Source organism: Eleginops maclovinus, chromosome 21 (assembly GCF_036324505.1).
Source record: "Eleginops maclovinus isolate JMC-PN-2008 ecotype Puerto Natales chromosome 21, JC_Emac_rtc_rv5, whole genome shotgun sequence".
In the NCBI taxonomy this organism is placed as follows: domain Eukaryota; kingdom Metazoa; phylum Chordata; class Actinopteri; order Perciformes; family Eleginopidae; genus Eleginops; species Eleginops maclovinus.
Genome location: NC_086369.1, coordinates 2,054,624 through 2,065,469, shown reverse-complemented (window position 1 = coordinate 2,065,469; position 10,846 = coordinate 2,054,624). Strand labels below are relative to the sequence as shown.

At 44.8% G+C, this 10,846-nt stretch overlaps 2 protein-coding genes across 3 annotated transcripts; both read right to left on the bottom strand.

The window, feature by feature from the left end:
• Positions 1–46: 46 nt before the first annotated feature.
• Positions 47–2,971, bottom strand: klhl40b (kelch-like family member 40b). Its single transcript, XM_063874074.1, has 6 exons — positions 1,831–2,971; positions 1,489–1,649; positions 1,306–1,413; positions 1,022–1,207; positions 543–692; positions 47–426 (listed from the first exon to the last, which is right to left on the bottom strand). Exons 1-6 carry the CDS (start codon positions 2,950–2,952, stop codon positions 315–317), a joined length of 1,839 nt encoding a protein of 612 aa, XP_063730144.1. The 5' UTR covers positions 2,953–2,971; the 3' UTR covers positions 47–314.
• A 1,071-nt stretch (positions 2,972–4,042) lies between these two features.
• On the bottom strand, positions 4,043–10,387 carry hhatlb (hedgehog acyltransferase like, b). Of its 2 annotated transcripts, none has more exons than XM_063874071.1 (12): positions 10,176–10,387; positions 8,757–8,894; positions 7,316–7,383; positions 7,126–7,239; positions 6,524–6,718; positions 6,233–6,442; positions 5,922–6,093; positions 5,700–5,844; positions 5,580–5,615; positions 5,289–5,490; positions 5,068–5,209; positions 4,043–4,501 (listed from the first exon to the last, which is right to left on the bottom strand). In XM_063874071.1, the coding sequence occupies exons 2-12, from the start codon at positions 8,860–8,862 to the stop codon at positions 4,275–4,277; spliced, it is 1,617 nt and encodes a 538-aa protein (XP_063730141.1). In that variant the 5' UTR covers positions 8,863–8,894; positions 10,176–10,387; the 3' UTR covers positions 4,043–4,274. The 2 variants fall into 2 exon arrangements, with proteins under 2 accessions (XP_063730141.1, XP_063730143.1); XM_063874073.1 differs by having other exon boundaries at positions 8,757–8,924; positions 10,176–10,369.
• Positions 10,388–10,846: the final 459 nt, after the last annotated feature.

The window sequence follows — 10,846 nt, the reverse complement described above, 5'->3', positions numbered from 1 at the left end:
TGCCGTGTTTTCGTTCATGTTTGTTCTTCTTAGGTTATGACTTTGCTGCCATCTGTTGGGAAATGTACACATTTTCGACCATTTTCATGACTAAACTTACATTTTATTTCATTACAGTGCAAAAAATGTCAACAGGATACAGATTGTTTACAGTTTCAAACCTCAGAAACACACATATATAAAAATGCATTCAATCAATAATGAAAATTGTGCATGATATTAATCCAGAACCACATAAAACTGCTGTGTAAAATCAGTCTATTGATGCCACTGTGCACAGCTTTTTTTTTAACAAGCAGGAACTGCAGGGGGTTTTACATCTTTGTGAGGCGCAGGGTGTTGAGGCGGACCCCCAGAACCGTGGCCCCTGCAGCGTACTGGATCTCTCTGAGGACCCCGGTCCACTTCCTCTCTGTTTCATCAAACCTAAGGAGGAGAGAAGACTTGAGGTTTTAACTCAAACACACCCTGAGATACCCTTAACCTGTAACGCTATGGATAAGGTAATAAATGGATGAGTGAATGTGTGTGTTCTGACCCACCTCCAGATGTCGTTCATCTCTTTGGGAAGGATCTCCTCGCTGTCCTCCAGAGGCATCATGGCGAATCCTCCTACAGCGTACAGCAGGCCGGCCAGAGACACCAGCATCAGAGAGCTACGCTCCTGAGGGAACGCCACGAAGTCTGACCACCTGAAAAATGTAAACACACACACACACACACACACACACACACACACACACACACACACACACACACACACACACACACACACACACACACACACACACACACACACACACACACACAAAGAGGTGCAGTTCAATATGGTGCACTGGGAAAATGAGCATGATATCCCCTCTTTTAAAGCTAAATCTAAGAAAGAAATGTGAACAATATCTCTTCATTCCTTCTCTCTGTAGAGTGTTGGAACAGAGAGCAGTTTGGACATGCGTTGGTAACTCTGAGCCACATACATTGATTGATTGTCCGCATAATTCTTTGATATCTGGCCACTCACGTGTTGGTAGCGATGTCGTACACCTCCAGAGTGTCTGTCAGCCCAGTGTCGGTGACCCCTGCCCCCACATATATTTTATCCTTATGAACCGTGGCTCCGAATAAAGAGCGTGCAACCTTCATGGGGGCAAGCACCTTCCACTCAAATCTCCTTGCATCGTATGCGCACATCTTCTTCAGGCAGGTCCTTTTCACAAGAATAAACATGATGAAGAATGTGATGCATTAAGGAGTGAAATCTTGCCACAGATGGATATTAATGTCTTGCTTGCACTAGATACTCACTTGCTGTCTTCCTTTCCTCCAATCACATAAACAACATCTTTGTGGGACACAGTGGCATGTCCATACACCGGGTAGGGGAGTGACTCTGATTCCCCCCATTTGAAAGATCTGTGGAGTTATAAATAAATTAGGATTCAGTCTAAATTAAAGCTGAATTATTTACAAACTTGAACTCGTACTCACTCTCTGTCGTAGACCAGAACCGAGTCCAGCGTGTGCTCTTTCTCCTTCAGCTCCCTCCCTCCCACAACAAAGATGAAGTTCTCGGCCTCGGCCAGACCAAACAGGAAGCGGGGCGACGGGAGGGGCGGCATCCCGAGCCAATCTGCACTGACCGGGTCATACTGAGGTCACAGGAGGTCAAACAATTGTAAATGGGGTTGTACTTTCCGCACATGAAGACACAAACACTGCAGGTAAATGTACTCAGGTTGAAACCCCTGATATATACTGTAGTTTGTCCCTTTTTATTTCCCTTTTCAATACATTCTCTCGTCTCAAATTCTAATTTAGAGCCTTCCCTACCTGTAGGAAATAGGAGCACAGTGGATCTTCTTTGTTCTGCTCGTCTATGAATAATCCTCCCGCCACAAAGACCTGGTTCTCCTTGGTCACGAGGCTGATGTGGTTCTTGGGAACCTGTGTGGACAGTGATGCCAGGAAGCAGTCGTTCCCTGCGGGATCGTACGCCACGGCCCCAGCTTCGTTCACCATCAGGATCAAGTTCCTGACAAACATGCCGAATCTCAGGGTGTCGTTCAGGATCCCCGGGAGAAGATCTTCCTCCTCGTCCTCTTGTTCCTCGTCCTCTCCTTCTGCTCCTCCGTTCTGCTTGCTTTTGCTTTTTTTAATGTCCGGCATTTTTCCAGCGAGTGCATCTTTAACCATCTGCACTTTCTGCTGGAGCTCCGAGTTATCGGAGATCAGTTTGTTCTTCTCCACCTTCTCCTTCAGGTAATCCTCGCTGACCAGACGCAGACGAATGCAGTCCAGCAGACCCGGCAGCTCTTTCTCTCTGCTCCCCGTGTCCCGACTCACCCAGTTCATCAGCGCCTCGAACACGGCCTCCTCCGTCTCCACGTTCAGGTTATCGTTTGCCAGAATGGCGGCCAACTCACTGGGGAGCAGCTGGAAGAACTCGTCGTCTCTAGAGATGAGCTGGAAGCGCTCGCACGCGTAGTTTCTAGCAGAAAGAGCCAGCCTGGGACAGTCCAGCATCAGGCCAAGTCTGAAGACAGCCAGGCAGTTGCTCAGGCTCAGACGCTTCTGTAAGAAAGACACACAAACTGTGAAAATGGAAGGGATCTGGTACACGTTAGCCACCGCGAAGATGTCCTGGACGTTCTGCTCCGTCACGTTGATTTTGGAGGTGTACAGGTACTTGAGGACCAGCCCCATGACGCCTGGCTCCACGTCCTCCAACACAATCTCCTTCTTTTTGCTCTCCTCCAGGTCAGACAGGAAGATGGAACGGAAGTATGAGCTGCAGGCGCACAGCACCAGCCGGTGGCAGGGGAACTCTTTGTCTTTGATCTTCAGCACACAGTCTACCAGCTTGTCGTTCTCCAGCAGTTCGAACAGGCCGTCCTGCAGCAGCGTCTGCTGGTACATCCTGGGTTCGTCCATGGGGTCTATGGGCAGAGCCATGGTTCCTGGCAGAAGAGCCTTTCAGGGGCTTCAAATCAAACAAAAGTGGCTCTTCTCTACAGCAGAGTTATAGTTGCTAGCCTTGATTCAGAGACACAGTCAGTCCACCCTCACCAGCTGAACCCCGACACTCCCACTCAGCTGTCCTGAACCTTCAACTGAGCTCCAACTGGGAGCCTATTTATAGCCTGGGGCCTCAGTGTGGAGCTTCCTTCTGGAGAATGATATGCAATACCACCACTTCAGTCCTCTTCCCTACCTCTAAACTCCACCCTTACCCACTCCCCAGGAACATCCACCCACTCTGACAGCTGACATGGTGCTTCATGGGAAATATGTCCATCCTGAGTCATGGGTGTATCTGCAGTAAGTGGGTTAGCAGGCTGCCCCCTGCAGTCCCTGTGACCGAGTCATTGTAGTATGTGTCACAATTATTTATTTATGTGACGTTCACATTGTGACAGTTACAGTTTGCCAGAACCATCTCTATCATGGTGGTGAAATTAAATAATTAGTTGGTTTATTTCGGGTAATATACGGATTAAAAAGGTCCCCTACAGAAGGAAAATGTCCTTAACAGTTGCACAGCAAGCTGCTTTTATTGGGTGTTTCTTCAAAAACAGAAATGACAATCATTGCAGTGTGTTTTTAGGATATCTTTTTACAGTAAATGCATTATATATAAGCCATTTAATGAAGGCTTACTATGCTTTTTGTGGGTTTTCCCTTTCCTTTTGTGTGTTATGTAGGTTGAACTGCTTGTAAATGGTCTGCAAGGGCTAAAATCCCAAAGTTCCCTCCACATCAAAGCCTCTAAACATGTCCCAGGAGAGGCACTAAACACAAATACGAACCTGAAAATGATGTCCTCTTTAATACAGCAGTCATGCATTTTCTTAGAAAGATATGTGATATCAGTTTACGTCTTTTATCACATGTCCAGTGACTCACCACAGGTGTGAGCAGAGTTAAACGTTTTTCCAGTGTGGAGGCACAAACACAAGCTGCCAGCTGCTGAGGTAACGCTTCAGAAATACTGTACTAGAGAAGACTTGACACTGAATCACGTTCTGGAAAAAGACTTGTCATATTCAGGGGAATAAACTCCTTTATTTTTTTAAATGTTTGCATCTCTGGTGTTTTTACACTGATTTGAATAAATTATACTTTATATTACATCACATCTGAGTATTTCCCTTCCCTTTTAAGTATTAACACTTGAGAGTAAACTCATAAAGCAGAAACTGAGGATTCATTCACAATTCAGGGTTTAAATCAGCACTGGAGATAACACTCTTATAATACTATCAATAGTCAAATAGCTACTCTGCTTTCTCCTTGCTAGGATCTGCGACTGGTTGAGCAGCGGTGGGTGCAGCTGTAGCGCTGGTGGAGGTGGAGGTGGAGGTGGTGGTGGTGGTTGTTGGAGGTGCAGGAGGAGGAAGAGGATCCGGATCATCGATGAGAGCCTGCCTCCGCTCCCTCTCCTTTATCACTTGCACCAGACAGTAGGTGACAAACATGACGATGATGGTGGTGAAAGGGAAGCCTGGGAAAATAAGAAAGAGGTTTTCACGCAAATTCTTCCCCATAGGAATGAATGGGAAATCAGCATGAACGGAGCTAAAAATGACCCAACTTTGAGGTCACACTGGTCCGTCATACTTCAATATAAAACACATATTAAGGATTTAAATTTCTCTCCAGACTTTCAACTTGATTGGACTAAAGGGGTTTTCTGACGGATGGAACGGTTTTCCTTTTGTGAAATGTTCAGATTTATAACGGGTGTGTATGGGACGGAATGTTGTGGATGACATCATCAGTTAGAGTGAAAGGGGGCTTTAAATCTCCTGCTTTAAATCCCATAATATTCCCTCTTTTCACATCATTTTAGAGGATTTTAGCAGCAAAATTTGTCAATGTTGTCCCGATGCCTCCATTATATCAAATTGACTTATAAATCTGGTCCTAAAAGTTTCCTTGAGTGACAAAAACTCCAGCTGCCTTGCCAATGGACGTCCATATTAAATGTCCTGAATGAGACTCTCTACCCTTGTTGCTGGGCAGATTAGGGGTAGGATACCGTGACATAATAAAACTGAAATAAATCACCTTTGAGAAACAGCCTCTTGGCGACCAGCTTGGCAAAGTCCAAACTGTTTAGAGCCAGGATGTTGTACAGCACGATGCTCCAGAAGTTGAACGTGTTGAAAACAGCTCTGATGCGGCGGGACGTTGCTTCTGACATGGAAATCTGTAAGTAAAAACACCATTAAGTTTCTCAGCCTCTGAAGTTCGCCTAAGAAACCCTTAAGAGCTTGACACTGACAAACCTCTAGAGAAGAGAAAGGCTCCATGGCGAAGAACTTGGCGGTCCACAGTTCGAAGTTGAGGCCGAAGCAGTTGAAGAAAGCCCAGACCAGCACTACCTCGCAGGGGCCGAGCCACAGGATGGTGACCCCGAAGGTGCACAGTGAAGCCAGCAACTCCTCCACCACGTTCTCATGTTTCCCCCCCAGGTGATCATACACATACCTGTGGACAATGAGAACGATGAGCACGTACTGCAGTTTAAAAAAGCAGGACTCAAATCTGAGCTGACAGAAAATGAGTCAAGGACTTACTTGCACAGCCACTCATTGATCCCTCTGTCAAAATGGCTAAAAAGGAGGAAAAAAACACATTTAGTTTTATATATTTGAACAGTATAACGAGCCAAAAGGGTCAAAGCTGTGTACACTCACGTTTCAGAAAACATATAGAGCATCGTGATGCATTTGGGAGGCTTGGGAGGGTCCAGGTGATCCAGTCTGGACACCGTGTTGATGATCCCAAACATGACCGCTGCCTTCACCCAGTCGTACACCAGGTTAAAGTAAGCCAGGCCCACTGGAAACAAACACATTGGACGTGGGTTAACACACCACAGCATTTAATCTTAGCGTTTCGGGGGGGTTAGCACAGACCTAGAGCCCAGTCGGAGGCGTGCCTCAACAGCTTCAGGTCGGTGGGGATGGTGAGGATGTACAGGAAGTGGAAGAGGACGTCCACCACGATGACGACCCCCAGGTGAGTGAGGCCGTGCAGACTGATGTTCCACAACCCCCACTCCTTTCTGCTCAGGTCAGACTTGCTGGCCTGCAGGGGGCAACAGACGCTCAGCAGACATCTTCAAAGTACTCTCACTCTCCTGATTTGATTTGTGTATTTTTATGCACAATAAATACAGATTCTGGAGCCGTATTTCAGCCCCAGGTGCCTAAAAAAACATACTTACTTGAACATAAAACTTGTCAAAGGTCATGATGGGCCCGAAGTAGAAGAAGGGGAGGTAGAAGTTGTACTTGAGCAGCTCCAGGATGCTGTAGTTTCCGTCTTTCCTCTCACAGTTCTCCAGGGCAAAGCTCATACAGCGCATGATGGTGAACCCACATCCTCCGTAGAAGAAGATGTGACGCAGATCAAAGTCCCCCTCCACAAAGCCCGTCTGAATGGAGAAGTCATGTAACTCAGATCAGAATCAATCTAAATGTCATGCATAATGTCCTGTGTGCTGGCGGCTGTTTACCTGCCAGGAGACGAAGGGTTCACACTTGAAGGTGGCGAGGGTGCAGAGGCCGGTGACGAAGCACAGCCAGCGGATCTTCACTAAGGAGATGCTGTAGAGCAGGATGCAGTGCGACAGGATCAGGGTGACGTAGGTCCAGCCCATACTGGTCCACACCGCCAGCAGCCCGTATACCATGTACACCAGAGACCTGTGCTGTGGGGGGCATGGAGCGTCAACACCAGGACATATGCATTTAACTGATTATGATTAATGAATAGTTATTATATTTAACTTGAAGGGATAATTGTTCAGGAAAAATGTGCACAAAGCAACACAATTTATGAGCTCTTTTACTCTCAGCTAGAGACTCTGTGGTCGAGCTAAATATACATTTCTATTTGTCCTCTCTTCTTCATCTACAGTCCGTTTGTCTCCACCTGGTCCCATTCATCATCAGCTATGAAAAGTAACCGTGCAATGCTGTTAAAATAAACGGTGACTAAGAGGATTTGAAAAGTCAACAAGTCTTCCTTAAAGCACGACACAGTGAGCGTTTTCTCTCCATTAGCATGCTTAGTCCATTGTTCTTTAATCAGTGGATTATTTTGCAGGAGGATCACCTTTGGAGCCAACATGGAGCAGATCTTAGCGAACAGCACGTGACCGCAGAGAGCAAACAGGATGTGCTCTCTGAAGGTAGAGAACCACATCACCCACTCCAAATCAGCTGAATCCTGCAGATCGATGAAGAAAAATAAGAGACATTTCTACAATGACTTATATCTGCATAACTTGTGACCGTTTTCTCACCCTTTTCCTCCCAAAGTAGTACCATCCTGGCTTCACGCTGGGTTTGAACGCCTTTCTGTTTGCACCAGCTGACAAAGAGAGGTAAGAAAACATGTATTCTGAATTTAAAACTTCCCTGTCCTTTGAATGCAGATGGGCAACTTTTGTTCCATGACAGTGACGCTCCAAATAATCACACGGCTAACACAGCATCTATTTTCTTCTTGTGGTATTCACACTGACACCTGATCTCCCCTGCAGGGTCTGCATAGCTCCGGCTCCTCATACAGTATAAATACTGCACATTGTACTGGCTGTATGTGTCTGCACCACACAATGCTTAGGTTTTTACTTATCAGGTTCACAGTTTAGACTTATTTAGACCTTTGTTGAGGGGTGAAATGATGCACAGACTTCCTAAAGAGGACATTTAATTCTCATTTTCAGGTTAATTGTTGTATAGTGTGTTGGGAGTGTGTGAGAGAGAAAGTCCCTCTGAAGGGACACAGGGATTTTAGCCTTTGCAGACCCAGTACACCCAGTCACAGTAGGAAAATCAGCAGGTGTGGAGGATGACATTAACGATGGCTAAACTCCGCTCAGCTGCAGCTAAACTCCGCTCAGCTGCAGCTAAACTCCGCTCAGCTGCAGCTCCCTCAGGTTCTTGCATGCTGGCTGACTGGAACACTTGAATAAAACAGAGCCATCGTGAATGCAAGTAATGACTTCTGTGGAAAAAGTATTTCCAAAGGGCCTATTGTGTGCCTTTACAGGAAATAGAATAGAAATGATCCAAATAATTGCATTTTCTCTTTGATAAACCTATCAATTAAGCATGCCGTCACCCTCATGCTAGTTTTGATGCACCTATTAGGATGGGAAAATGCACAGATATATCACAAGTACGTGGAGTTTGCTGACATACTATAGCTTTTGTGCAGCAGAGGCCACAATGGAAATCAGGAAACACCTGTGTGTGTAAAATTGAGGGAATGCTTGAAAAGACTCAAACCAACAACGTGTCAGTTCCTGTAGTAATAACCCCCACGGCAGCCGACACTGCAGCAGCACAAAACATTACCCAGACAGGACTAAATATTGTGTTTGTTGGGGACTATTTTAAGCTGTTGATTTGGTGCTCTAGTGGATTGAGTATTTGCAGGACAGTGTCAGAGGCCCATGTTCATTGAACAAGCAACAGGGCATGGGGGTTTAAAGGTTTTTGGACCAAGTAAGACGAGCCCTGGATACTGAAAACAACAGTAGCAGCATTCAATGAAATGTAGAATATAAACTGAACTATCCTTTTTGTGTGTGTGTGTGTGTGTGTGTGTGTGTGTGTGTGTGTGTGTGTGTGTGTGTGTGTGTGTGTGTGTGTGTGTGTGTGTGTGTGTGTGTGTGTGTGTGTGTGTGTGTGTGTGTGTGTGTGTGTGTGTGTGTGTGTGTGTGTGTTCATACTCACAACTGGACACGTCCAGGATCCAGCTGCCGGCCCAGAACATGGCCAGACAGAGCACTGTGTTGTAGAAGTAGATCTCATATTTGGGAAGGGCCGCTTTGATCCCCATTGCTACACGGACAGCAAGAGCTCCTGAAGCTCCTGCACACCAAAAAGCAGACCTGTCAACATCTGACAAGTACACCAGGTTTTACTGGTTTAACGAGGGCACATCCTCTGTAAACAGCTGGGGCTTCAACTCAGAACGGAAAGAGCCACGGTGACTTTTCCTTTTGCATCCATTGCATCTGTAACTGGAAATAGACTAATCTGCTTGTCAGTCATTCTGGATTTAATTGTAAATGCACTTAAATTTCAAAAGTAAACACAACTTTTAAATCCTTTTCGATCAGAAGAGTTGCACAACAGGAACTTATCTTCTTACTGTAACAAGTTATACTTCATTAAACTTTGAAATGCTAATTGTTTACCAATGATGGGAGAAATATTCAGATCCTTTACTTCATAAAAGTTGCAGTGCCCCTTTAAAAGTAAATGAATTCACCGAAGTAAAAGTACGAGAAGGGTATGACTCCAAAGTAAAAGTACTTCAACAGTATGTAGAATGGCCCCTGTCAAAACATCTTTTCCCCAGTTTGGGATAAATAAAGTACTTCTGATGCCCCTGTATAATTCTCTTGGTGCTTTAATATGTGAGTGATAGGTCCACTTTTATCCTACTTTATACACTGTTGGATGCTTCCTTCCATTGGTGGAAAGTAACTAAGTACATTTACTAAAGTGCGGTACTTAGGTATAAGTTGGAGGTACATGTACTTTACCTGAGTATTTTTCATTTTATGCTACTTAATAATCTACTCCACAACACAGCTTTAATTACTGACTACTAATTATTCTGAATATTATGCATAACGGGGGCCTTTACTGTTGGTACTTTAGGTTTTGTTTTGATGCCAAAACTGTCTTTCTTGTACTTTTACTCGAGTCAGTATTTGGTATTACTTCTTTTACTCAAGTATCAGAGTACTTTTTCCACCACTGCAGTAAAAAAGGACCATAATTCACAGAGTAGAGTACCACTGATAATCACAATCATTTGACTTCATTGTGATTATCAGGTAAGAGAACAGTGGAGGGCAAATGGGTAACTTTCCCATGATAAGAACCCAGAGACCCCAACAAAGCACAGCTGCTGGCTATTTTTAACCAAACAAAAACTTATATACTGTAACTTCTTCTGCATCAAAGCATTGTTTGTACTTTCTAATGCTATCTCAAAATGATCATGGCTACAGATAACAGCACATATTATATTTGTACATCTCTTAAAGTCCCTGCCTGTTTTCCCTTCACAATGCAGCTGAAATGCCACACAGTCACACACTCCACTTCGTCCTCCGCAGCACCTGTTGTCATACTGACCTTGAACGCAGCAGTTGCAGACCCGAAAGAGGAGGTGCAATAAAACCCCACTTTTCCCCGATTATTTAAGGAAAAAAATCCAGATTAAAATATCAAATTACACAAACAAAAGCATCCGAGGAAATGTAAACTGTTTACATCTGCTCTGGGTTTGGCTGCAGGTCCCTCTGACTCCCTGAGAGGGAGCTGGTTAAAGGTGACGTGATGTATTTATACTTTGACCACTGACACAGAGGGGGCGGAACAACACACTGTAACACACAGTCTATTAGGGGTTACATCTTGGCATGTTTTAAACTCCCACACCACTTTAAAGTACTTCTCTTAATGATGCACCAAAGAGTCAATCAACTTCCTGCATTGTAGTTCTATAGTGTATTAAAAAATCCCATGTAGCATCATGTTATATTACAGAAGAGCATCAATTAGCATGAATATGTAGGTGTAACAATGAGTAAGTGTGCACTGAGTTTGTAGGTAATACATCCTTTTAGAATTTCAAATTAAAAGCCCCCTCGTCTCTTTTCTCTCGCGGCTGTTTTCCATTTTCCTGGTTGCCAGATCTGTTTTGGGAGGGTGTAAGCCGGCTGCAATTTTGAGCCGTAGCCAAACGTCCATCCGTGCATCTCTCACATTTATACAATGGACTGTAACACAACTCGCAGGGCCGC

Bases quoted from the DNA above. Each gene is read 5' to 3' on its own strand.
- hhatlb (XM_063874071.1), bottom strand. From the start codon at position 8,862: ATGGGGATCAAAGCGGCCCTTCCCAAATATGAGATCTACTTCTACAAC. The intron at 6,094-6,232 runs GTAAGTATGTTT...TGCCCCCTGCAG, and splicing joins TTGACAAGTTTTATGTTCAA to GCCAGCAAGTCTGACCTGAG. The intron at 5,491-5,579 runs GTAAGTCCTTGA...CATTGTCCACAG, and splicing joins ATCAATGAGTGGCTGTGCAA to GTATGTGTATGATCACCTGG.
- klhl40b (XM_063874074.1), bottom strand. From the start codon at position 2,952: ATGGCTCTGCCCATAGACCCCATGGACGAACCCAGGATGTACCAGCAG. The intron at 1,650-1,830 runs GTAGGGAAGGCT...CTGTGACCTCAG, and splicing joins TGTGCTCCTATTTCCTACAG to TATGACCCGGTCAGTGCAGA. The intron at 693-1,021 runs GTGAGTGGCCAG...TACATTTTTCAG, and splicing joins TACGACATCGCTACCAACAC to GTGGTCAGACTTCGTGGCGT.